The sequence below is a fragment of the Capra hircus genome, chromosome 16, assembly GCF_001704415.2.
Source record: "Capra hircus breed San Clemente chromosome 16, ASM170441v1, whole genome shotgun sequence".
Taxonomy (NCBI): domain Eukaryota; kingdom Metazoa; phylum Chordata; class Mammalia; order Artiodactyla; family Bovidae; genus Capra; species Capra hircus.
The window spans coordinates 19,486,074-19,511,785 of NC_030823.1; the positions used below are offsets into that span (position 1 = coordinate 19,486,074).

At 37.6% G+C, this 25,712-nt stretch overlaps 1 protein-coding gene across 1 annotated transcript in view; it reads right to left on the reverse strand.

The window, feature by feature from the left end:
- GPATCH2 (G-patch domain containing 2) overlaps positions 1-25,712 on the reverse strand; it is a 202,139-nt gene that overhangs the window by 30,464 nt on the left and 145,963 nt on the right. The window contains exon 8 of the mRNA XM_005690474.3: positions 25,296-25,366. Coding sequence (XP_005690531.1) covers positions 25,296-25,366 — 71 coding nt within the window. The remainder of the gene's footprint in view (positions 1-25,295; positions 25,367-25,712) is intronic.

Here is a 25,712-nt window from a genome sequence, read left to right on the forward strand (position 1 = left end):
TCTGCTTGAGTCCTCAACTAACCCTAACGTCTGACACCACCATTTCTGTTTTCCCAACTAGTTCTCTCGAAGAGCCAACTTAATACCATATCTTGTCAATGTCTGAGAAGGGCTTTTCCTAACCGTTGGCATGTTACTTAAGCTCCCTTGGCCGCAATTTCCTTACCTTCAAGAACTGCGATTAGATTATTTACCTCAAAGGTTTTTTGAAGATTTTATTTAAAGATTGTTTGTGTAAAAACACTTGGTACAAAGCCTGCCCACAGTAAGCAACTGAAAACTGTCAGCTGTTCAATTTACTATTATTATCATCTCTGCTTAACAGATAAAAGGCCCAGGGCACAGAGAAGTAAAGTAATTTAGCCAGGGTCTCACAGCACAGGGGGCATGATGGTAGGGTGCTAGGAGAATGCCTGGTGTAGAGTGTCAGGAAACAGACACGAAATACCACACACGGCAGTACAAGCTCCTTTCATCTCAACACTGTCAATGTGATAAAGATAATATCGATATAATAAGGGTATAAATCAAGGTCATTTCTAAATAACAAGTAGGAATTTTCTGGGTAGTTAATAGGAAAGCTAAATTTTTCCTTAGAGTGATTCTGCTGGCTTTAAAGGTGTCACAGCACGTAAGAATAAAGCGCTCATTTTCATTTCAAAAACTCATTAAAAACCCCTGAGCCTCTTGTGACTTAGAAGCCCACTGACTTTCTCAGGTCAGCCCACATCCACGGACTTTCTCTTGGCCATCTCGGTACTTCCCACTTCAAAGATGACTCGCTTCTCCACTGTGTGTTCCGTGCTTTAGCTAATGCCTCGAGGGTCTGTGATTCCGGTGATATCACTTCTATATCCCTAAACAGCTCATTTAAATGCTTCTTCTTATTATTCTTTTTTTACCTCTTCATTATTCTAAACAAATGGTACCTGAAAGGTGGCGGGGGTGATTTTATGCAATTCAGGTAGATATTAGAATGTTCTGAGTGTATGTGAATGAGGACATTCTCACATTGGGAGGAAAGTTAATCTTTTCAGAGAGCAAATTATTCAGGAAGGTTTCTAAATTTCTATTTGGGAGAACTGCTGTCACATCTTAGCTTCCCTGGCACTGCCATCATCCTTCCCCTATTTGTTTAATTTCTTCAGATTTTAAGAAGTGCCAGTCACCAGGTCTGTGTATATGAGCTAACACGTGAGACAATGGGTTCTACCCACTTGAAAAAGCCTCCTTTTCATGGTTCCTAATTCCACCATCTCTGAGAGCCTACGCTTTCTCCCTTCAAAGTTCTCCCTGCATTTAAATCTAAATGTTTTTTCTCTTCTTCAAACTTTCCTAAGCTCATTATTTTTCCAAGTGCTTTTTATTTATATCTTTTTTACCCATCTGTGTGTGTCTCTGTCATTACACTTATCCTATGGTATGGCCTCAAGCTTTCAGATTAGAGCGGATGTCAGTTAAATATACAACTGGAAACTGGAGGCCAAGCGCCATGTCTAATTTGCAGAACCTAGCTTTGCCTCTGTCATCTCTGAGAAACAGGACAAATGTTTACTGAACTAAAACAAATCAAACTATGGTAACAACTGTTGCCTCAACATTTCATTTGGCAATCAATCATGCATTTTTTTTAGGATAACACTTTCTTGAATTGTTATCTAAATTCACTCAAAAACACTCATTTAACAATTAACAAAACTTGACTGTGAATCATGTTAATTCACAAGACACTAAACGAAACACAAAGAATAAGACAACTCCTACATGGAGGGGCTCATAGCCTAATGCAGGAGACACACGTGAATGAGAAAGTACTATACGATGTAATAAACCCACATAGCTATAGTAGCAGGCCACCGCTTTGGGGAAATTGCAGAAAATTTATTTCACCTGAGTTCAAATTTTGATATTGTCTCTTCAAGCAGAATCTATGATATTTGAGGCACCCTGTAATATTCTTTTATTCTTCACACCACAGTGAAAGTTGTTCAGTCGTGTCTGACTCTTTGTGACCCCATGGACTATACAGTCCATGGAATTCTTCAGGCCAGAATACTAGAGTGGGTAGCTATTCCCTTCTGCAGGGTATCTTCCCAACCTAGGGATCAAACCCGGGTCTCGCTCATTGTAGGTGTATTCTCTACCAGCTGATCCACAACGGAAGCCCAAGAATACAGGAGTGGGTAGCCTATTCCTTCTCCAGCAGATCTTCTCAATCCAGGAATAGAATCGGGGTCTCCTGCATTGCAGGCAGATGCTTTACCAACTGAGTTATCAGGGAAGCTATCTATGAAATAGTAGGCCCTTAGTAAACTGATACTGATTTGATTTACTTGATTCCTAGCTATAACTATGTATTTCTGGAATCTGATTGCAATTGCACTGATATTTAGTACAGAGTCAACAATAAGATTATTCTAATTCCCTTAAAAAATGATCAAGCTAGTATTGACACTCAAGAGAGAGAGACTTACTCAAAATAAATGATTCTTTTAGATGTCTCCATTAAATGCAATGAGATATGGGTCTATTCTTGATAGCATCTTGCATCTGACATAAAGGACCCATCAGATCAGACTATAGATGCAGACAGAATCCCACATTCCCTCTCTGATCAGACACTATGAAATGCTTCCCAGGATGGTATTTGATAGTTGCCATTTTTAGTGATTAATACTATTATGAGTATTCATAATATTCTTAACTTTTAAAAGTGAAGTCCATGCACTTTTCATTTTCAGATCTACTTCATCCAATACCATATATAATATTTGAATTTGTTTACTGAACTGACTTTTTACCTTTTGTCCTATTTGATGATTTCTGACTCTACATGGAACTTTTAGTTCAGTAGCATTCTGGAACATAAGTGCTGAGTTTCTTTCTTTTACTAGCTTCAGGGAATAATGGAGTGAAAAGGGCAGGACAGAGAATATATTTTATTATCTTAAAAATTATTTTGAACACATGTTGGGTTCTTAAGTCTCATAGAATTTATTATCTAAATTACCAGGAACATCCAAGCTTATTGACTGTTTCAGTTATATATGGGGTGCTATGCCAAATATTTTCACATACTTTATCTTGTTTAATCGTCACATAAACCTGATATAGGTCTGAAGAACCTGAGATCCACAGAAACGTTATTTATCAAAGATAACGTAAATGAAAAGTAAAGTCCTCATATTTGAACTAAGAAATGCTTGCCTCAAAAGAATCGCTTTTTTCCCTATACCATAGTACCTCATTCAACTTAGTTTATTATACTCCATTTAATAAGCATCTACTGAAAATGTAACGCATGCCATGCCCTATGCCGTAAAACAGGACTGAGAAATAAAAAAGATATGGCTTTCATTTGCTAGGGGTTAAAGTCTACTGATCATGTGGGAAAATGATTTCCCCTCAGTATTCAAAGAGAATTCCAAACCAGCATGTAAGGCCTTCCAGGCCCCTTGCTGGGAGAAGACATCCGAAGAGGCACAGATGCCTTGAGATGCACACACGAGATCCTGTATCTGGGGCTCTGTAAGCAATTCAACATGGCAGGAGCTGGGCCGTAGGAAGGAGAGGGAGGAGGGGCTGTCTCCTTGTAGCAGCGAGTGTTGATAAATCCAACCAATCTGTCCATTCACAATTATTTTAAATTCTCTAGAGAAAAAGAATGGAGCTGCCTGTTTGACTGAATTAATCAGTTTATCAACTAAATTGATGATTAAATTCAGTGGGAAAGTGCCTGATCATGATTTTTTTATAGCTATAATCTGGATTTCATTGCAGCTGTAGTCAGAAAGTTACTGCTCTAATGAAGAGATGGAATCAAATGTAGATCCCTTTCCAAGGCAGCTCCGGAAGTTGAGAGGTTCCGCTTGTTCAGCAGAGTCTACAATTCACTCACATGACTGAGCTGGCTGATACAGACTTAAGACTGAGTGCAGCTTAGATTTTGTGAAGGCTCCATGACTTTGCTTGTTGAGAGGGGACTTACAGTAATGTCATAATTCTATATGCTGTAATGTACATTGGCCGAGCACGAATATGGAAAAGCCAAGGAAAATATGGTTGTCTCTTTTACCTCCAAATTGAGGAGGTAATAAAGACTGAATTTTTAAATAATGGGTCAGAATGTCTCATACTTCTGAAAGATGTACTACTTTGGAATATGTCAGACAACATTACCATTTGGGCTTCCCAGGTGGCTCAGTGGGTAAAGAATCCACCTGCAACGTAGGAGATGTAGGAGATGGGGGTTCTATCTTTGGGTCCAAAAGATCTCCTGGAGCAGGGTATGGCCACCCACCTCAATATTCTTGCCTGGAGAACCACATGGACAGAGGAACCTGGCAGGCTACAGACAGGGTCACAAAGAGTCATACATGACTGGAGCGACTGAACATGCACTGAACATTACCATTTAATGTAACTTACTTGAATCTAGGTTGAATTATTGCCTACTGACAGAATTCAGTTGAGAGTCTATGACCCATGTGAAATGCCACCTCCATTTTATGCAGTCTCTTCTAATTGCCACTGCCAGAATAATCTCCCACTGCTCAGAGAAAACAATGTTTCCTACCTTAAACTACAGCTATGTATATGTACATGAGCTAATACTCTAGCCAGACTGTTCAGTCCTTGAAGGCGGTGGGGTCCACATCTGACTTATTAAGTAAAGTCCCCTTGGTTCTTGCAAGCCTTATACTTTGGGCATTTATTAAAGTTATTGAATGAAATTTACCAAGGCATGCCAGAGTTTTTGGAGTAACTCGTTTTTATGATAATCAATATTCTAAAATAAAGAAACGTTTACTTATGGAAATAGAAAACTAGAAAACTTACTTGGGCTCTGGGATATAAATGTCTGCAAAATCAAGCTTGTACACAGAAACCAGCTTTTATAGTACATGCAGGCACCTTGTGGTAAAGTGTTTTACCTTTCTACATAATTTTGCATTTCACTAAGTGTAACTTTGTGAAAAGAACGCTTTCAGTTACTCCTCTTCCATGATAGTTTCTGGCAGATGAATGAACATTCTGAACGTAAATTTCTGCAGCTGTTGCTGCTACTCTTTAGTCGCTAAGTTGTGTTCGATTCTTTTGCTACCCCATGGACTGCAGCCCGCTAGGCCCCTCTGTCCGTGAGATTTTCCAGGCAACAATACTGGAGTGGGTTGCCATTTCCTTCTCCAGGGGATCTTCCTCACCCAGGGATCGAACCTGCATCTCCTGCATTGGCAGGAGACTTCTTTACCACTTAGCTACCTGACTTGTTCGCAAATGTTTACTAGACTGTGAAATATTCTGTCAGAGCTAGGTAAGCTACTAGGGACGCTTGTGATGACTATGGGAACACTAATGCTCAATACTCAGGAGGGAGGGTACTTCAGGATTCTCCCAGTTCAATTCAATTGAAATATTCGCAAACTTGGAATGCATCAGTCTATACCAAGGGTTAGCTTTGCATCAAGATCTTTGAACCAAACATCTTATGAAATTTTGGTGAATCAGGTTTATTGCCTCTGTATCTGGGAGGACCCTCACCTCTAAGTGTCATGAAGAAATAGTCAACAGAAATTAATGGCAAATACAAATCCTTTCCTCTTCTGATTTACACAATCAATTTCTTTGGAAGACCATGGAAGCCCTGACAATTTTTTAATTTTCAGAAAACAAATGCCAAATGATCAAGCAAAAGTCACATTAGCTGTAATCAGTCAAAATGTCACTTTTTCTCTAAATAATGTATAAGTAGTCTAAATAATGCTAAAAAAGTACTATTTCAGAAGACGGTAGTTTTTCTTAAAAACAAGATACTAGATTTGAGAAAATGGTCAAGTTAATTTTTCTATGCCTTGGAGTACGTCAAGGCTGTATATTGTCACCCTGCTTATTTAACTTATATGCAGAGTACATCATGAGAAACGCTCGACTGGAAGAAACACAAGCTGGAATCAAGATTGCCGGGAGAAATATCAATCACCTCACATATGCAGATGACACCACCCTTATGGCAGAAAGTGAAGAGGAACTAAAAAGCCTCTTGATGAAAATGAAAGAGGAGAGTGAAAAAGTTGGCTTAAAGCTCAACATTCAGAAAAGGAAAATCATGGCATCTGGTCCCATCACTTCATGGGAAATAGATGGGGAAACAGTGGAAACAGTGTCAGACTTTATTTTGCTGGGCTCCAAAATCACTGCAGATGGTGACTGCAGCCATGAAATTAAAAGACGCTTACTCCTTGGAAGAAAATTATGACCAACCTAGATAGCATATTCAAGAGCAGAGACATTACTTTGCCGACTAAGGTCCGTCTAGTCAAGGCTGTGGTTTTTCCAGCAGTCATGTATGGATGTGAGGGTTGGACTGTGAAGAAAGCCAAAGAATTGATGCTTTTGAACTGTGGTGTTGGAGAAGACTCTTGAGAGTCCCTTGGACTGCAAGGAGATCCAACCAGTCCATTCTGAAGGAGATCAGCCCTGGGATTTCTTTGGAGGGAATGATGCTAAAGCTGAAGCTCCAGTACTTTGGCCACCTCATGTGAAGAGTTGACTCATTGGAAAAGACTCTGATGCTGGGAGGGATTGGGGGCAGCAGGAGAAGGGGACGACAGAGGATGAGATGGCTGGATGGCATCACGGACTCGATGGACGTGAGTCTGAGTGAACTCTGGGAGTTGGTCATGGTCAGGGAGGCCTGGCGTGCTGCGATTCATGGGGTCGCAAAGAGTCGGACACGACTGAGCGACTGAACTGAACTGAACTGAACTGCGAAGACTTGGGGGAAAAAACAATAAAGACTGTTGTATAAATTATCTACAATTTGACCTGGGAAAGTTATTTAACTCCTCTGTTTTCTCATATGCAAAACGGGGATAATAAGAATCTCTATCTCACACGGTAACTATGGAAATTAAATGAGTTAAAATAAAATACAGTTTGTACTCAGTATCCACAAATTATGTACCTGTGGTTATTATATAAAAATATTAATATAAAGGTAATTATTAGAAAAAATAAACCTTCTTAAAAATCAAACAGTATATTGGAGTGACAGTAAGAGTGAGAGAAAAAAGGAAATGAAAACATAGGGCAAGGAAGATAGTTCTGCTGATCTTAAAAATAGAAAAACAAAGCCAAAGGAAAGATAAACCATTAAAAAAAAAAAAAAAGGCAATAGCCACCTGTATGAGGAGGTAGGAATACGTGGTGAAAACTGAGGAGAAGTCAGACTTCTTTGAAAGAAATTTCCTGATGAGATTTGATTGTGGAAGCTGTAACAATTTTTCTATTATTATAAAACAAAAATAATTTTAAAAAACAGTCTCTAAAACTAACTATGGATTAGTATATCTATCCTTGGAAACTATTTCAAGTGACTTTAAAATACATGAATTTGTGCATTTCTAGTGAAATATAATACTAGGTACAAAAAGAATACAAAAAATAAAAAACCTAAACTATTTTCAGTAATAATTTTATTAGTGGTCATGATAGTATGGTGATTCTGAGACTATTATGTATGTATGGTATGATCAATAAAATGAACAATTGTTATGGTGTCACTAGAGGTAATATTTTTAATGTTGAAAAAGGACATTAAAATCAATGACAGAAAATTTTACAATGAAGTCTTGCATTTGAACTGGAACTACTAGGATAAGCCAACATGTTAAAATTTTTTAAGTCATTTCATGATAAATGTCTAGAAATAATGACACCCCTCATATGCAGACTGTGGTTTCTAAAACTATTTCCCAGTAAATGAATCAGTAATTCTTAAAGAAATGATTGATTCTTGGTCTAGGCAGACAGCAAAGAAGAAAGCAAAATCTCCTGGCAAGGAAAGACTCAGGAACCCATTTAAATAACCTCCCACCGCCCAAAGATGGGCCAATTTAATATCAATTAGGACGATAACAAATGGAGTTAAACGTATTTAAACATGAAATTTGTTTAAATCAATGAGTTAAAGAAACAGAATAAAATTTCACCAGTCACCTCTGGAAAGTGTAAGAAATCAATTAATTTTTAAAACTGATAACTAAAGGGAAAGGAGCAAGTATTCATCTTGCTTTTCCTGTGTGATCTGTACCTCAGAGTAATCAAGTATTGGAAGGGGCTAAGTTTGAAACAGAAGTAATCCAATTAATGAACCAAAGTGTGAGGACAGAATTAACACATCACCATACCATGACCCTTAGTGAATGAATCTGGGCGATGATCTTTATGACTAATAAATCACAGAGAGAGATGCATAGAGAGGGAAGTCTAGGCCACCATCCCTCGAAGTTATGCCAAAACAAAACAAAACAAAACAGCAAAACTGAACCTGAATCAAATTGATTCTCTAGCTCAAAATACCCACAGCAGAAAACTCAAGGGACAGAGGAAGAGGTTAAATGACACCATGTGGATAAAATCAGCAACATTCCTCAGATGTGGGAAACTTTATAGGACAAACAAGCTGACTTCTTCAAACAAAGAAATTCAAGGAAAAAACGAAAGGGGAGGAGGGCTTATAAATCAATGGGAAGTTATATATTATATATATTTTAACAGATCTCATCTGGACCCCAATTCAAACAATGTGTAAGACAAGAGATTATAAAATAAGAGGAGCTATCTGCATATCAGCTATAATTAAACACACATAAACATATATATTCTTATATATTAAAGAATTATTGCTTTTTTTAATAGATGTGATAATGGTACAATGGGATTTCTTTTAGACTGTTATGTTTTGGAGAAATATAATGACATATTTCAGCTGAAATAAGATAAAGATGAAACAAGGCTGGCCACATGTAATTAACCTAAGCCAGTTGATACATTACCTAAGCCAGTTTATATTTTCCTCTGTATTTCTGCTTATGATGACATTTTCCATAATAAAATATTGTCAAAAACTGCTTTTGCCATCTTGATATTGCAAGTGCAAAGGCATCTTTTCAACTCTTAAGATTGTAAGTATGAAGTCATCATAGGTTTTTCACATATTAGTGAGACTCCTCATGATTTTTAAGTGATCAAATCTGAAATTAAATAAAATTATCCATGAAGTCCATGTTATCTAGTCTGTACACACCCAGGACTATAACTTGATATAAAAGGATTATAGAAATCCCTCTCTGAGGTTTATTGTCCTTAGAAAGGATAATGCATAGTTTTTATTCCATCTTTCTAATTAGTAATTTAAGCATATGTTCAGCATTTAACTCTAAATGTTTGCCTTTTCCCCAAGCTCGAAGACAGCTGTCCAAGATTTGAATGCCAGAAAACATTTAAATATCAACATCTGTTGAATTATGTTAATTTAGTGTAATATAATTGGGCATGAGTTGGAATTGATCAGAAGTATATGAAATAAACAAAAGGTAAATTCCCCAAAAATATCTTAGTATACAAACAAATCACTCTGGAGTGATGGAAAAATATTTCTAAAGAGTAAGGGCAAGGATAACACCACTGATTATGAAGAAATTGAGTCTTATGAAAACATAGTTCTAATTCTATGGGACATTTTATGATACTTGAATTTATTTTTAAATTGGCTTAGAAGTGAAAGGTCGTTACTATTAGCTAAAAAGTGATAGTTAAGAGTTTAATATATGAACCTGTTCATAAATTATTAGGTGAAACATTAAAACATTCTAATTACTTACATTTGCATTAAATTTTTTAGATTGCGGATGATTCCTGTTATATTATGAAGAGTTACATATCTCAGAAATAAGAGTGGATATAATTTCTGTTCTATGGACATAAAATAGTATTTTACATTGAAAGTGTTTTCTATGTGGCAGATGGATTTACTAGGTTTATTCTGGAGATTGGAAGGTACAAATTATCAAGTAGATGCTTTGCTTACTGTACTGCTGGTTTAAAACATTAATTTTTATCTCAGTTCTTTTATGAATCAGTTCCCTAACTGATCCTTTTATATCAAGACTGTGCCTGCTGTCCTGGGAAGTATTCCGGCACATATATGCACCGTATGAACAGATCCGTGAATGTCCCTGTAATGAAATTCTAACGCAGGCCGCAGGAGTGCTACAAGCTGTTGCGATGTGGCCCTGCACGTGTGCAAACACCACTTCCTGGGGGAACCATCTCTGGGAGTTAAAGGTTAGCTCGGTGTCCATGCCCATTTAATCACAGGACCAATTTGGAGAGTGCCAACCGCGAAACAGACACGGGTCTTTAAGGAAGTGGACTTTAGACGACAAATTTATTTCAGCTACAGGTCACTGCAACAGCTTTCATATGCTAACTGTTCTTCATTACTAGTGACCACGGCCAAATTCAACTGCTGTTCCAGAGGTGAGAGGCTGGGCATACTTTTAGTCATCTGAAAATATCTAGCTTATCTATCAGATTCCAAGAAAACAGGGAAGTAAAAATGAATGTTTCCCCAGAGTTCTTGATTGCTTTTTTATTTACCATGCCTTGAACGTATTACATATTCCAAATGGCAACCCCCCCTTTTTCTTTTCTGTGTGGGTTATTCACATTAAATTTAAAAGCAATTGCTCAAAATTCTAATTGCTGATAATTTTCTTTAGGTGTAATCACAGTTTAAAACAACTCTCTATAATCATTAGTTTAAAATTTTGGCAAGGTAGCTTAGAATTTTAGGATGCCAAAAGGACACGAGGCAGAACTGACTTTCTGAGAATATCGCCTTTTTAAAATAAATAATTTGGACATATAAAGAAAAATAGATTAATTAAATTCTTTAGAAAGAATTTATGCTGCATATGTGGGATGTTTCCAATTATTCTACTTTAAATACTTCCTCTACCTAGAACCTATTGAATTTTTAAAAAAATTAGAACACATTTGCTATTAAATGTATTTCAATTAAATAAATATGGAATGCATAGATTCAAATTAAAGTGACTATGTGAATACTTCCTAATTGTTCATTCACACATACTGATGAATGAATTAAAATAATCTGAAAGATAGTTTTCTATCTGGAAGATTGAGTAAACTGTTTTAGAACTATAAAATCTAATGCTAATTTTAGGTTTGGAAAGAAAAAATTATAAAGGATTATAATTTCTTAAAATTATCATTTAAAAGCAGTTTCAAGCCATTATTTTGGAATGTAAATATTAAGTACACAAAATGTTGACTGATATAACTTGCTTTAAAATATGGTGTTAATCATTAGTTTTATATGCAAAAGAGACTTTGTTTTAAATTAAATCTCTCCTACCATAGGCTGGTAATTCTCATTTTAAATAATTAAAACAAAGCATCACTTAGTTTGCTGATACACTTGATTTTGTTGATACATTTCTGTGAAAAGCAACACTAACCAAATATAGTCCATGTCATTAACCAGTACTCTAATGAACAGTTATCCCAATTTATTAACAGCTGCTCAAGAATGTAGTAATTAATAGTTTCATTTATTTTTGGCAAACCTGCAAAATGACAAATAGTTTTGTATCTGTTGCAAATTAGTTCTCCTTCCCAAATAACAGATGACACTATGGGGAAGGCTGAGCAAACTGAATCCTTGAACATCTTTGGCTCTTTAGAAGATCAAATAAAAAACAGCTATAATTCTATTTGTTCCATTTGCAACAAAACACAGTGACTTGTATCATGACGTGAACATAAATATGCTCTGTATTAATGTAAATAGGAATGTTTTTTCTAATTTGATGGAAGAAGGTTGACATGAATGTGTGTGTGTGTGTCTGTGGCTGTGATGGGATTTTTGATCCTCTGATTAAATCTATTGCCATTTTTCATTTTAGAAGACTCTTTTTACTACTAATTGGGTAAGAAGGTGACAGCAAAAAAAAATTCATTTTCCCCTCCTCATTACTAATTGGTAACACAAAAAGTTAGAGTACACAGCATCCAGGGAATTTCATGTCCTTTACCACTAGTTCGGTACAGTTCAGTCGCTCAGTTGTGTCCTACTCTTTGCGATCCTGTGGACTGCAGCACGCCAGGCTTCCCTGCCCATCACCAACTCCCAAAGCTTGCTCAAACTCATGTCAATTGAATCGGTGATACCATCCAACCATCTCCTATTGTCCCCTTCTCCTCCTGCCTTCAATGTTTCCTAGCATCAAGGTCTTTTCCAATGCGTCAGTTCTTCACATCAGGTGGCCAAAGTATCAGAGATTCAGCTTCAGCATCAGTCCTTCCAATGAATATTCAGGACTGATTTCCTTTGGGATTGAATGGTTTGATCTCCTTGCTGTCCAAGGGACTCTCAAGAGTCTTCTCCAACACCATAGTTTTAAAGCATCAATTCTTTGGCACTCAGCTTTCTTTATAGTCCAACTCTCATATCCATACATGACTGCTGGAAAAACCATAGCTTTGACTAGATGGACCTTTGTTGGCAAAGTACTGTCTCTGCTTTTTAATATGCTGTCTAGGTTCGTCATAGCTTTTCTTCTAAGGAGCAGGCGTCTTTTAATTTCATGGCTGCAGTCACCATCTGCAGTGATTTTGGAGCCCCTAAAAATAAAGTCTCTCACTCTTTCCATTGTTTCTCCGTCTATTTGCCATGAAGTGATGGGACTGGATGCCATGATCTTAGTTTTTTGAATGTTGAGTTTTAAGCCAACTTTTTCACTCTCCTCTTTCACTTTCATCAAGAGGCTCTTTAGTTCTTTGCTTTCTGCCATAAGGGTGGTATCTCTGGATATCTGAGGTTATTGATAATTCTCCCGGCAATTTTGATTCCAGCTTGTGCTTCATCCAGCTCAGCATTTCACATGATGTACTCTGTATATAAGTTAAATAAGCAAGGTGACAATATACAGCCTTGACGTATTCCTTTCCCAATTTGGAACCAGTGTGTTGTTCCATGTCCAGTTCTAACTGTTGCTTCTTGATCTGCACACAGATTTCTCAGGAGGCAGGTCAGGTGTCTGGTATTCCCATCTCTTGAAGAATTTTCCAGTTTGCTGTGATCTACACAGTCAAAGGCTTTGGTGCAGTCAATAAAGCAGAAGTAGATGTTTTTCTGGAATTATCTTGCTTTTTCTAGGATCCAACGGATGGAGGCAATTTGATCTCTCATTCCTCTGCCTTTTCTAAATCCAGCTTGAACACCTGGAAGTTTACAGTTCACATACTGTTGAAGCCTGGCTTGGAGAATTTTTTTTTTTTTACTTTTCCATCTCCAGGCTTTATTTTTTAAAATTTTATTTTTACTCTATTTTACAATACTGTATTGGTTTTGCCATACATTGACATGAATCCACCATGGGTGTACATGAGTTCCCATACATGAACTCCCCTTCCACCTCCCACCCCATATCATCTCTCTGGATCATCTCCGTGCACCAGCCCCAAGCATCCTGTATCCTGCATCGAACATAGACTGGCGATTCATTTCTTACATGATATTATACATGTTTCAATGCCATTCTCCAAAATCATCCCACCCTCTCCCTCTCCCTCAGATTCCAAAAGTCCGCTCTACACATCTGTGTCTCTTTTGCTGTCTCTCATACAGGGTCATCATTACCATCTTTCTAAATTCCATATATATGTGTTAGTATACTGTACTGGTGTTTTTCTTTCTGGCTTACTTCACTCTGTATAATCAGCTCCAGTTTCATCCATCTCATTAGAACTGATTCAAATGTATTCTTTTTAATGGCTGAGTAATACTCCATTGTGTATATGTACCACAGCTTTCTTATCCATTCATCTGCTGATGGACATCTAGGTTGTTTCCATGTCCTGGCTATTATAAACAGTGCTGCGATGAACATTGGGGTACACGTGTCTCTTTCAATTCTGGTTTCCTTGGTATGTATGCCCAGCAGTGGGATTTCTGGGTCATAAGGCAGTTCTATTTCCAGTTTTTTTAGGAATTTCCACACTGTTCTCCATAGTGGCTGTACTAGTTTGCATTCCCACCAACAGTGGAAGAGTGTTCCCTTTTCTCCACACCTTCTCCAGCATTTATTGCTTGCAGACTTTTGGAGAACTTTGAGCATTACTCTGCTAGCATGTGAGATGAGTGCAATTGTGCAGTAGTTTGAGCATTCTTCGGCACTGCCTTTCTTTGGGATTGGAATGACTTTTCCAGTCCTGTGGCCACTGCTGAGTTTTCCAAATTTGCTGGCAAATTGAGTGCAGCACTTTCACAGCATCATCTTTCAGGATTTGAAATAGCAAACTGGAATTCCATCACCTCCACTAGCTTTGTTCATAGCGGTGGTTCCTAAGGCCCACTTGACTTCGCATTCTAGGATGTCTGGCTGTAAGTGAGTGATCACACCATTGTGTTTATCTGGGTCATTAAGATCTTTTTTGTATTGTTCTTCTGTGTATTCTTGACACCTCTTCTTAATATCTTCAGCTTCTGTTAGGTCCATACCATTTTTGTCCTTTATTATGCCCGTCTTTGCATGAAATATTCCCTTGGTATCTCTAATTTTCTTAAAGCGATCCCTAGTTTTTCCCATTCTGTTGTTTTCCTCTGTTTCTTTGCACTGATTTAACACTAAGCAGATGACAAATATAATACTACTAATTATAAGTGAATTAAGTAAAAGTGAATTAACAAATAGAAGTGAGCTAAGTAAAAGTGAATTAACAAATAGAAGTTTCTAAAAGATATTTAAAAATACAAGTCAAATTTAATAATATCAGCCATAAAAATATTTTTACTTTTGTGCATAAGTTAGCTTTTGTGCATCACAAGAATAAATGTAAATGGCAAAAATCATGTAAGTAAGGGAGCTGGACAAATTTTTGAAAAAGGTTACCAGATCTAAAACCTTGACTGGACCTACTATCAGTCTTCGTGAACGGCTTCTTAGAATGATGGGCTTCCCTGGTGGCTCAGCTGGTAAAGAATCCGCCTGCAATGTGGGAGACCTGGGTTCAATCCCTAGGTCGGGAAGATCCCCTGGAGAAGGGAAAGGCTACCCATTCTAGTATTCTGGCCTGGAGAATTGCACGGACTGTATAGTCCATGTGGTCACAAAGAGTCAGACACGGCTGAGCGACTTTCACTTTCATAGAAAGATAACAACTAATCACTAACATAAAAATGGGTTAATGGGTTTAAAAGAGCACAATCTTTTCACAAATGGCACTTTTGTTAGTGTCAGCCATTGCTCTATGTATCTTTTACTGACTTTCAATTGGGAAGTCTATATTGAACTTTCTTATACTAATCAAAGGTTATGAGAATGAGAAACAATGTGGAATTATTTAATTGTTAATTCAAATGAGGTAAAAGGAGAGAAAAAGATCTAATTTTGAGAAGCATAAAATTTGCATACTGAAATTAAAAAAAAAGGGGGTTTGAATATCAAGTCTGGAATTTAAGAAAAAGATACAGGTGAAAGAATAACTTTAGATGCTCCTAGCAGTTTTATAAAACACTTAAGTGGGTGCACGCTCAGTCGCTAAGTTGTATGCAACTCTTTGTGACTCCAATAACTTTAGCCTGCCAAGCTCCTCTGTCCATGGACTGTCCCAGGCAAGAAAACTGGAATGGGTTGCCATTTTCCTCTCCGGCGGATCTTCCTGACCTGGAATCGAATCTGCGTCTCCTTCACTGGCAGGCATAGTCTTTATCACTGAGCTACCTACGAAGCCCATAAAATACTCAGGTACATTGTTTAAATGTTTAGCTGAGTGTGTGTGTGTGTGTGTGTGTGTTCCACTTTGGCTAACAAGCAGCTGCATGCAATGATAACTCAAAAACCATGCCTGTTATTTATTAAATATTGACAGTGACAGTTAATACATAATGGTTTTTAAAAGTACAGTTGTATACGCTTTCATGCACTTATATGCTGAAAGAGCTCTCTGTTTCCCTGAGTTTTATGTTTTCAAAGGCTTAAAGGTATGAAAAAAAAAAAACAGAATGGCATGAACAAACTCTAGACATGTATTCAATAGTGTTGTTTAGTCTCCACGTCGTGTCTGACTCTTTTGCAACCCCATGGATTGTAGCCCGCCAGGCTCCTCTGTCCTAGGCAAGAACACTAGAGTGCATTGCTATTGCTTTCTCCAGGGAATCTTCCTGACCCAGGGATTGAACCCGCGTCTCCTGCATTGGCAGGAGGATTCTTTACCCCTGAGCCACCAGGGAAGCCCCGCGTTCAATAGGAGAGATAAGACACAGTAAGACTAATATGAAATGTCATAGTAGGAAAATGAACAGAGAACACTGAAGAAATGGAAGAATGACTGGAAAATAAAACCCCGCAGATTAATCAAACAGAAACACTAGATGGGAATAACCAATGAAATCTAAACAAAAGAGGAATGTAAGACAGGAAAGATGTAACTTTAGGCACTGCAATGCAAACTATTGGGAGAACACATTTGCTGAACACATGAGGATACTGTCATGATGCAAAAAATTCACACTACTCAATATCTGACATACCTACACTATAATATGGGCTCCCCACAGAGAGAAATGAAAATGAAGCAACAGACTAAAAGATGTCTAAGATCAGCACCACTGGAATCAATTAGATCAAATTATACCTCTGTCAGTAATCACTGTTTGTTTAAATGATGTAGCTCCTTTGCGGCTCAGTGGTAAAGAATCTACCTGCAGTATGGGAGACCGGGGTTCGATCCCTGGGTCAGGAAGATTCCCTGGAAAAGGGATGGAGTTTTCTTGCCTGGAGAATCCCATGGACAGAGGAGCCTGGCATGCTACAGTCCAGGGAGTCACAAAGAGTTTTATTATATAAACCTATCTTTTTCCCTTTTTACTTTTATTTTAACCTTTCCTTTTTTTTTTTTTTTGAACCTGTGTGAATCAGTCAAAACTTTGAATATAGGACCCATGAAGTATCACATCATAAAAGAATGGCAATGTTAATTACGTTTACAATAAGTATATGAACAAATAAAATGCATTAACATTTCATGAGTAAATCTCTGGATATGATGGAATGGCATGTGATGACAGGCACTGCTGATGGTGAACGAAGCTGGTGAGTCAACGTTTGCAAATGAGAAACAAGTAGGAAATTCAAAGGAGCAGTGCCCTCTGGGGAGGCGGAGGTATAGGAAAGCTTGGAAAACAAAGTCCATCACTGATGAGAACTTCCTGAGATAATGGACTGAAACTATGAAAGAGGGTTAGATGTTTAAAGGAGACTTTCAGGTTGTTCTCTTCTTGGTACTGTCAGACATAAGACAGTCTAAGGAGTTGGAAAAGAGACACTTCCCCAGCATCCATAATTGATTTAAAGAGCCTAGATGAACGTGAAAGTGGATCTGGCAACAAACGGAGAAATGCCATAAACTGCAAACCCAGAAAACTGCCAAACTGTATTATAGTTGGTGGCATTGGGGTGGCACTGGTAAATATGTCTGTAAAACCCTTCTATGGTGCTCTTGACCATTCCCCTGGGAGCTGAGGGTGAGATGGCTTACATTCCAGAGGTTAAAGCCACAAACACACAGCCCTTTGTACACTCAGAGAGCTTCAGTGAGGAATGCCCACCTCAAGCGCGTACTGTAGTCCTGCAGGTCAAAATCTCAGATTTGAGTCATTAACAGCAGACCACTTGTGCATTTGTCTTTTCTTATGTGCCTGGTACATTTCAGAAGTAAATGATCCTAAGATTTATTGACTCAATGCATTATAGTTCTCTTCTCTAACCGTTATATATTTCCATAAGTTGAAAAAGAGAAGTGCAGTCATTCAACCAAAAGGGGTAAGAAAAGTCAAGACAATATTAAAAATACCAAGGAAAAAAATGGCATCAAGGGAAGAACAGAAAAAGTCACACAGATAAAGAAGACAAACATTTTTCATCTTGCAATTAATAAATGTGTAACAAAATTTAAACTTGAGTCTTTTCTTGTGTTTGTTTCACCTTTACAGGTTGCCTCATGCCTAATGCCGCTGATAACCTCAGAAGGACAAGTTCCACCAAACAAGACTGAGAGCACGTGGAGAAAGCATGTTCAAAGAAGTGAGGTGAGCTCTTGGAACTGCAGTGTATTAGAGAACTTTTTTAAATCCATAGAAGATTTGAGATATACCATTAATAAAACTGCCCAGGAATCTTTGAAGGCAACAGTATAGAAAAGTTTTTAAAAAATGGAGGGTCATTTAAGGGTGCTCCAACAGCTAAATAAAAGGAGAAGAGAGAAAATGGCAACCACTGGAAATTGAAGGCATTGGAGCAATGTCTTCACAACTCGGAGGCAAAATGGTTTCCAAAGCAGAATTCAATTCCTGGTGAAATCAATTAATGTGAGACTAGAATAACGACATTTTCAGAGATGCAGAGTCTCACAAATATAACCACACCTGTTCTCTTTTTCAGAAAGCTCAGGAAAAAAAATGGCATGGGATCCAGGGAAAAGGAAATTCCACCTAGGAGAGAGATAAGGAAATCCCTAGGGGTGATAAGTCAAGAGGGATCCTAGGACATCAGATGTACAGCAGGTCCAGACAGAGAACAGTTCATAATGAATCTGGAAATGGATGGCTCCAAAAAGAGGGTGCCATCAAGAAAGAGAATTGAGGGGATTTACACTTCTGTGTAGAGGTGGTTGATAAACTGAGGTTGGCACAAACTTAGAAAACAAAGCAAATGAAAAACAAGATAATTATGTCCACAACAGAAAAGTTGTACATCTGTAAATAATATCTACATATATAATCATACTAATGAAAACAATGAATATTAACTTGGTCTGGATATTATGATATAATCATCAGGGAATAAGAAGGAAAGAAATGCAAATATGGTGTGTATGTGTGTGCAGGGCAGAGCAGGAAGTCAACAGGTAATACTAAACTAAAACCTTCAAAAAATAGTAATATAAGTATGTAATTAATTTAGGTCAATACTGGAAGAAAGAGCTAATAGTTAAAAGTAGGTTCTTTTGGAGTAAGAAGTTAGAGAATGGGGAAAAACAAGAGCTGGGGCCTATTGTACTCTGTTATGTCCTATGGAATGACTTAATGTTCTAAATTATGCATAGGAAAAGTAGGATAAAATAAAATTTAACAAGTGCTTAGGAAGCACACAGATGGAAACAGACTTTTAATAGCAGTTAACATTAGGAACTCATATTTTAAAGGTTTTATGGGCATAAATTCATAGATTCCTTAAAACAATGTTATTAAGATAAACACAACTAATTAGTTTATTTATAGATAAATAAACGGAGGGACAGAGAGGTTTATCTCAGGGTCACCCAGCTGGTGAGTGGTGAAGCCAGGATCAGAAGTCAGAATTGCAGAGGCTGCACAGAGACCCCGAGACAAGATTCAGCCTACTGCCATAGAATCAATTTCAAATTCATTCAGCAGATATTTTATGCAGCAATATTTACTGTCGACATGATGGGCATTGTTTCTGATACTGGGGATACACCAGTGAGTAAACCAAAGATTTTGCCCTCATGAAGCTTAAAAGTAACAGAGACAATGAGGGGTAGTAGAGGTGAGAAGGAAGACACAGAAAGCAGAGCTGGTAGAGAGTGGGACCTTACTACACTGAGCATAGACTTAAATGGGGAGCAAGCCACACGGAAGGGTGTTCTAGGTAGGGGGGAAGGGAAGTGCAAGGGCCCTGAGACTCAAGGGGGGCTGGCATGTTGGAGAACAGGAAAGAAGCCACTGCACCTGGAGCAGGTGAGTAACACAGTTCAAGTGGGAGGAGATGAGGTCAAGGAGGAAACAAAGAAGGGCAGGGTCAGATCACATACGCCCTTACTGGCCAAGGCTAAGACTTTGGCTTTTACTTGGAACGGAACAGAAAGCCAGTTAAGATTTTACTAAGTATGCGGCTGCTGCTAAGTTGCTTCAGTCGTGTCCGACTCTGGGCGACCCCATAGACCGCAGCCCATCAGGCTCCGCTGTCCACAGGATTCTCTAGGCAAGAATACTGGAGTGCGGTGCCATTTCCTTCTCCATTTACTAAGTATATATATCTGTTATATCTTTATGAGGTTTGGTGGCATACGCAAAACACCGATTTTTTTTGGTCGTACTGTGAGGCCTGCAGGATCTTAGTTCCCTGGCCAGGGATTGAAGCTGTGACCCCTGCAGTGAAAGCTTGGAGTCCTAGTCTCTGAACCGCTAGGGAAGTCCTGCACTACTTTTAAAGTGTGTAATTTCCTAATTTTTGACATATGTATGTACATGTGAAACCTTCCCTATAATCAAGATAATGCAGATACCCATCACTCCAACAGTTTCTTAATGCTCCTTTGTAATCCGTTCCTCCAGTGCCCCCCTGGCCCTCACCTCATGCCTGTGTAACAACTGACCCACTTTTAGTCACTATAAATTAGTTTGCTCCACGGTATGAGGGACAGACTAGAGTTCATCACTTTTTTCTTTTGCAAATGGATATTCAGTTTTTCCAGTAACATTTGTTGAAAATAGTACCCCCCCTCCACCCCGCCCAACTAAAGTAACTTCGTACTTTGTCAAGAGCCAACTGCATGTAATATGAAGTGAAGTGAAGTTGCTCAGTCGTGCCCGACTCTTTCCGACCCCATGGACAGTAGCCTGCACCAAGCTCCTCCATCTATGGTATTTTCTAGGCAAGAGTACTGGAGTGGGCTGCCGTTTCCTTCTCCACGGAATCTTCCTGACCCAGGGATCGAACCCAGGTCTCCCACATTGTAGACAGATGCTTCACCGTCTGAGCCACTATTTCTTTGATCTATTTTTCTATCTTTGCTCCAATACCACATTTTCTTGATTCCTACAGCTTTGTAATTAAGTCCTGACATCAGGTAGTGTTAAAATTTGGCTATTTAAGTCTTTTGCATTTTCATACAAATTTTAGCATTTGCTTGTCAATTTCTACAAAATAGCCTCACGGTGTTTTTGTTTGGGCTATACTAAATCTGTAGCTAAATTTTTGGAGAACTGACATCTTAAGAATATTGAGTTTTCTGATGCATGAACAAGGTATATCTCTCCAGTTACACAGACCTTTTAAAATTTCTCTCAGCAACATTTTCATACACCAAAAAATATGGTAAAATGCTTAGGGATAAATCTGATAAAATATGTGTTAACACCTATACAATGAAAACTCTATAAAATACTGCTGAGGAAAACTGAAATAGACTTAAATATCTGGTTCTTAATTATGTGTTGCATCTCTTGCTTTATATTGTTATTTTCTTCCTGTACCTCCTTTAGTTAATATTGATAATGCTAATCAAAATTTTTTTGACTTATCCTAACATTTCTGATTTCTGTTGGAGTCTGTAGTCCAATGTATTGTTGTTGTTATTTTTGAAGGGCTGTTTTCTCCTCAAAGGGCTTATTAACCGATTCTATGAGGCAATGCTATAGGCAAAGGCCAGCCTTCTGTGTCAGTCCAAAGCAGTTCAGGAACTGGAGGTGAATGAATCTGACTTAAGAGTACAGAGGTCCAAGCGCCAGAAAACCACAAGCACCACAGTCTTCTCCACAAAATAATTCCTCTGTCAGAAAAACATTCCCCTTCCTCATTCTCAGAGAAAATGAGAACTGGAATCCTCTAGCCCTGCGGTTTACAGGGGGCCGAGTGAAGACGTGATAATTTGTCATCTGGTCCCATCAAGCTTTCCCAGCTCCTCACAAAAACAGCACTGTGAGCTGCCCTGACTTCATCCCTGAAAACACCTGGACCAGTGACCTGAGTCTTTCTGTAAGGGGCAGATGTCATATATCCCTTGGCCATGGCCCAGGATATGAAAGAACTCCAAAGGTTCTGCTCACATCTTCTTCTTCCCTCACTCAGGCTGAACTGCCTCTTGCCTCAGGTCAGAGCACACAAGCACATTTTGTGTATCCTCATCTCACAAACACAAGTTCAAAATAGCATCCCCCTCCTGGCTTCCCAGGTGGCACTAGTGGCAAAGAACCTGCCTGCCAGTGCAGCAGACCTAAGAGACGCGGGTTTGATCCCTGGTCGGAAAGATCCCCTGAGGAGGAAACGGCACCCCACTCCAATATTCTTGCCTGGAGAATCCCACGGACAGAGGAGCCTGGGTGGGTACAGTCCATTGGGTCGCAAAGAGACACGACTGAAGCGACTTAGCACGCATTCATGGTTACCTTAATACTGGAAACGTCTTGTAGATTTCTGCTTATTTTCTCTTTCTAAATACCTACTGGGTTGATCTTTGAAGACAGAAGTGGGCATCTTATAGTTTAGAATCAGTAATCTTATAATTGAGAATCTTGAAATTGCAACAGGAACTGGGACCAAATTTCTAATATAAAACTTTCAAGCAGTCAAGTTTCCTCTAACTACCATCTTAATGCACCCATAAGTTAAGGTATTATCATTATGATTTTTTTTGAAATGAGTTATTTTAAACTGTATTTTTAATTTCAAACTTAAAAAAAATTTTCTTTTTCTAAATGATTTTCCTTAATCATATTCAAGTTAAAGAATATGTTCTTTATGATACATATTCATTAAAATTTGTTGGTAGTACCTTTGGCCTGGTAAGTGGTACATTTTTGAAAATATCATATGTGTCTTTGAGAAGAATGTATGTGGGTGAAAGGGCTTATAAATAACATTAAGTTTGTTCATCGTTTGTTATGCAAATTTTCTGATGGCTTAAGCTATCAGTAAGATGAATGCTCTATTGAAGTGGGAGCGCCAAGATGGTGGGTTAGTGAGTTTCTCCATTCATTGACATTAATATTTACTTTACATATTTTTACAGCTACTTTAATGTACAAAATAATAAAATCATTAATCTTTTTGGTAAGTTGAACCTTTTATCATTAAATAATGATTTTCTTAAGCTTGTTAAGGCTTTTGTTCTCAAGTCGGTTTGCTTGGTATGAGAGCTCTCTTTTACAGTGTATCTGATACCTGCTCTTCCCTCTTTTAGTTTTCCAGCTTTCTTTTGGCATTATTTCAGGTGTGTCTCTTATAAAGAACATATAGTTGTACTTTAAAAGAAAAACCAAATCTGCTTAGCTTTGTTTTTAACAAAATTTAATCCATAAATATTTATTATAGTTACCAATACATGGACTTGATTCAGTTTTCAATTCTTTTTTCCCCTCTGGGTCCCATTTTCTCTATGCTTCTTTTTCCTTCTTGACTTTTTAAATGGATTTTTTTGAGGGGAGTAATATTTCATTCCATTCAACCCCACCTCTGCCAACCGGCTTGGAATTTACATACTTTATTTTTTTTGATTTAGTGGTTATTTATGATATTTTGCCATGAATACTTAATATAATTTTATCAAGTCATCTCTTAACTGATCAATGAAGTAAACATTCCCAAACAATTCAAGGACTTCAAGTTAGACTTTATCATCATCAGCATTGTCAATCTAATATGCTGTTATTTTCCATTATCTTAGATTGTCTTTTGGAAAGCCTTATATATTGCACATTATAATTATTAATTTATATAAACAATAGTTGTTTAAGCTTACTGAAATCTTTAACCATTTATTGGCTTTTATCTTAGACTTTCTGGGGAGATCATTCTCTTGAAATACATCTTTTAAAAAGTCTTCTAGCAAGTGTCAGGAGGAAACTTTCTTAGTTTTTGAAAATCTTAGACTGTTTTTACTTCATCTTCATATGTGAAAGATGTCTTTTTCTAGGTACATAGTTCTATGCTGACAGTGTATTTTCACCCAGTGCTCTGAAGACTTGTCCACTGTCTCTGGTATCACTGTTGATACCCAGAAATCCGATGATGTCCATTCCTCTGTAGTATTCATCTCTTATCTCTGGATCTTTAAGATCTCTTTGTTTCTGGAGTACTACAGTATGCTACTAGGTGTGGATTTCTTTTTGTTTACTCTAGTTGGTATTCATTGTGCATTCTGTATAGATTTATAACTTTTAGCTGTTTTGGGAATTCTGAGCCAACATCTCTTCAACATTATGTTTTTTTTCAGCCTTTCTATACTCTCTATCAAAACCTCTGATCAAATATATCTTAGACCTTTTCTGTGTTTCTTAACCATTCTTTCATTTTTCCATCACCTTATTCGATATTTTTATGCTACATTCTAGCCTACTTCTTCAGCTGTATCTCCATTTCACAATCATACTTCTCATTTCTAATAATTATATGCTTTTGATTCAATTCTGCTTGAACAATTCCAACAGCGATCTGTTGCTTGCTTATTTTATTTCTGTAAACATGTCATCCATAGTTAGTTATAATCTGTCTAAAATTTCTTTAACCCATACTTTATAATTTTAGGATCTGACCTTCTTAGGGGTAACTATGTTAGTTTTATGTTGACTATCACTGACCTGACAGTCAACTTATTATATGTGATAAGTTTTTGACTGTCTAAATAGGATTTATGTTAGCTTCTACAGATAAGTAGTGGGTTCTCAGTCAGGGTTAGTTTGTACAACATGGTACTTGGAAGTTACATAGCTTGCTTGGGAGTGTTAAAAACAGTGGCAAGCACCATAACAATGAGACAGCGAGAGGGCTGCCAAGGTCAGTTATCTTGTTAAAAGTTGGGTTAATGTTAAATCTCAGGGCAGTCGTTATGATCAATATTCTGATAGCTATTTTCACCAAAGTAAAAATGAAGTCTTTAGAAACAACACATGCAAAATTTGGAAATGTGCTGTCTAAAACAATAAACTGGGAGCACTTCTTTCTAATATGAAAAAAAAAATAGCATTGACTAAGCAATACAACCCTAAGCACTTTAAAAAAAGAGTGTATTTCTATATACTTATTTATATATTATTAAAATAAATATACATGTTGCTCTCTCACAAAACCATTTAAGTTTTAGGGAAAAGTTTAATTCTATTTTTTTATAGTTAAAAATAATTATTCCTAATCCTTATCTAAAATTCATAAGTTATAGATTATGAACAGAGATTTGCTTCTAAAAATGCATTCTTTATTTTTTGTCACCTTTAAAAAATAAAAATAAAATGATCTTTTTCTATTCATTACTAGTAATCCTGAAGTAGATTCTGATAGATGCCGCATAAAATAATGTTGACACTTTAGAGCCAAAGGCACCCTAACTATAACTCATCATATTCATAGTGGATTCCTTGGTGGCTCAGCGGATAAAGAATCTGCCTGCAGTGCAGGAGACCAGGGTTTGATCCGTGGGTTGGGAAGATCCCCCGGAGAAAGAAATAGCAAGCCACTCCAGTATTCTTGCCTGGGAAATCCCATGGACAGAGGAGCCTGGTGGGCTACAGTTCATGAGGTTGCAAGAGTAGGATACTACTTAGTGATTAAACCACCATTCATACTGGTATGGGAAAAGAAATTACATGATTCAATGATCAGGAGAAAAGGTGATTTTAAATTGCTTACCTGCTGGCTGTTTTCACAGAACAGTTTTTCTTGTGTCCTCTTTCAGCTCGGTTATCTCTCAGGAGCTGATGCTATCCAAAGTGTTTAAAACAAAGTTGTAGAAACAAAAATATTTTCATTATATTATTTCGTAAGTAGAAAAGTATGCTTCTCATTCAAAGGGACTGTATTTATTCACTTGCATTACTTTTTTCTTTGTTTTACCAGTTTTTCTTGAAATGAAGACGACTAATTTTGCTAGAGATGCCACTGACACACTTCTGAAAATGTCACTAAGAGATGCCAATGCTTCCTTGACAGCTGAAAAGTTCTCAGAGTCACTTAATATACAGCCTAGAGCTGGAGGTCTAGAACTGAGTTCTAATTCTGGCTCTCTGGGTGGTCCTGGTTAAAGTCATGTAACCTCTCTTCTCCAAA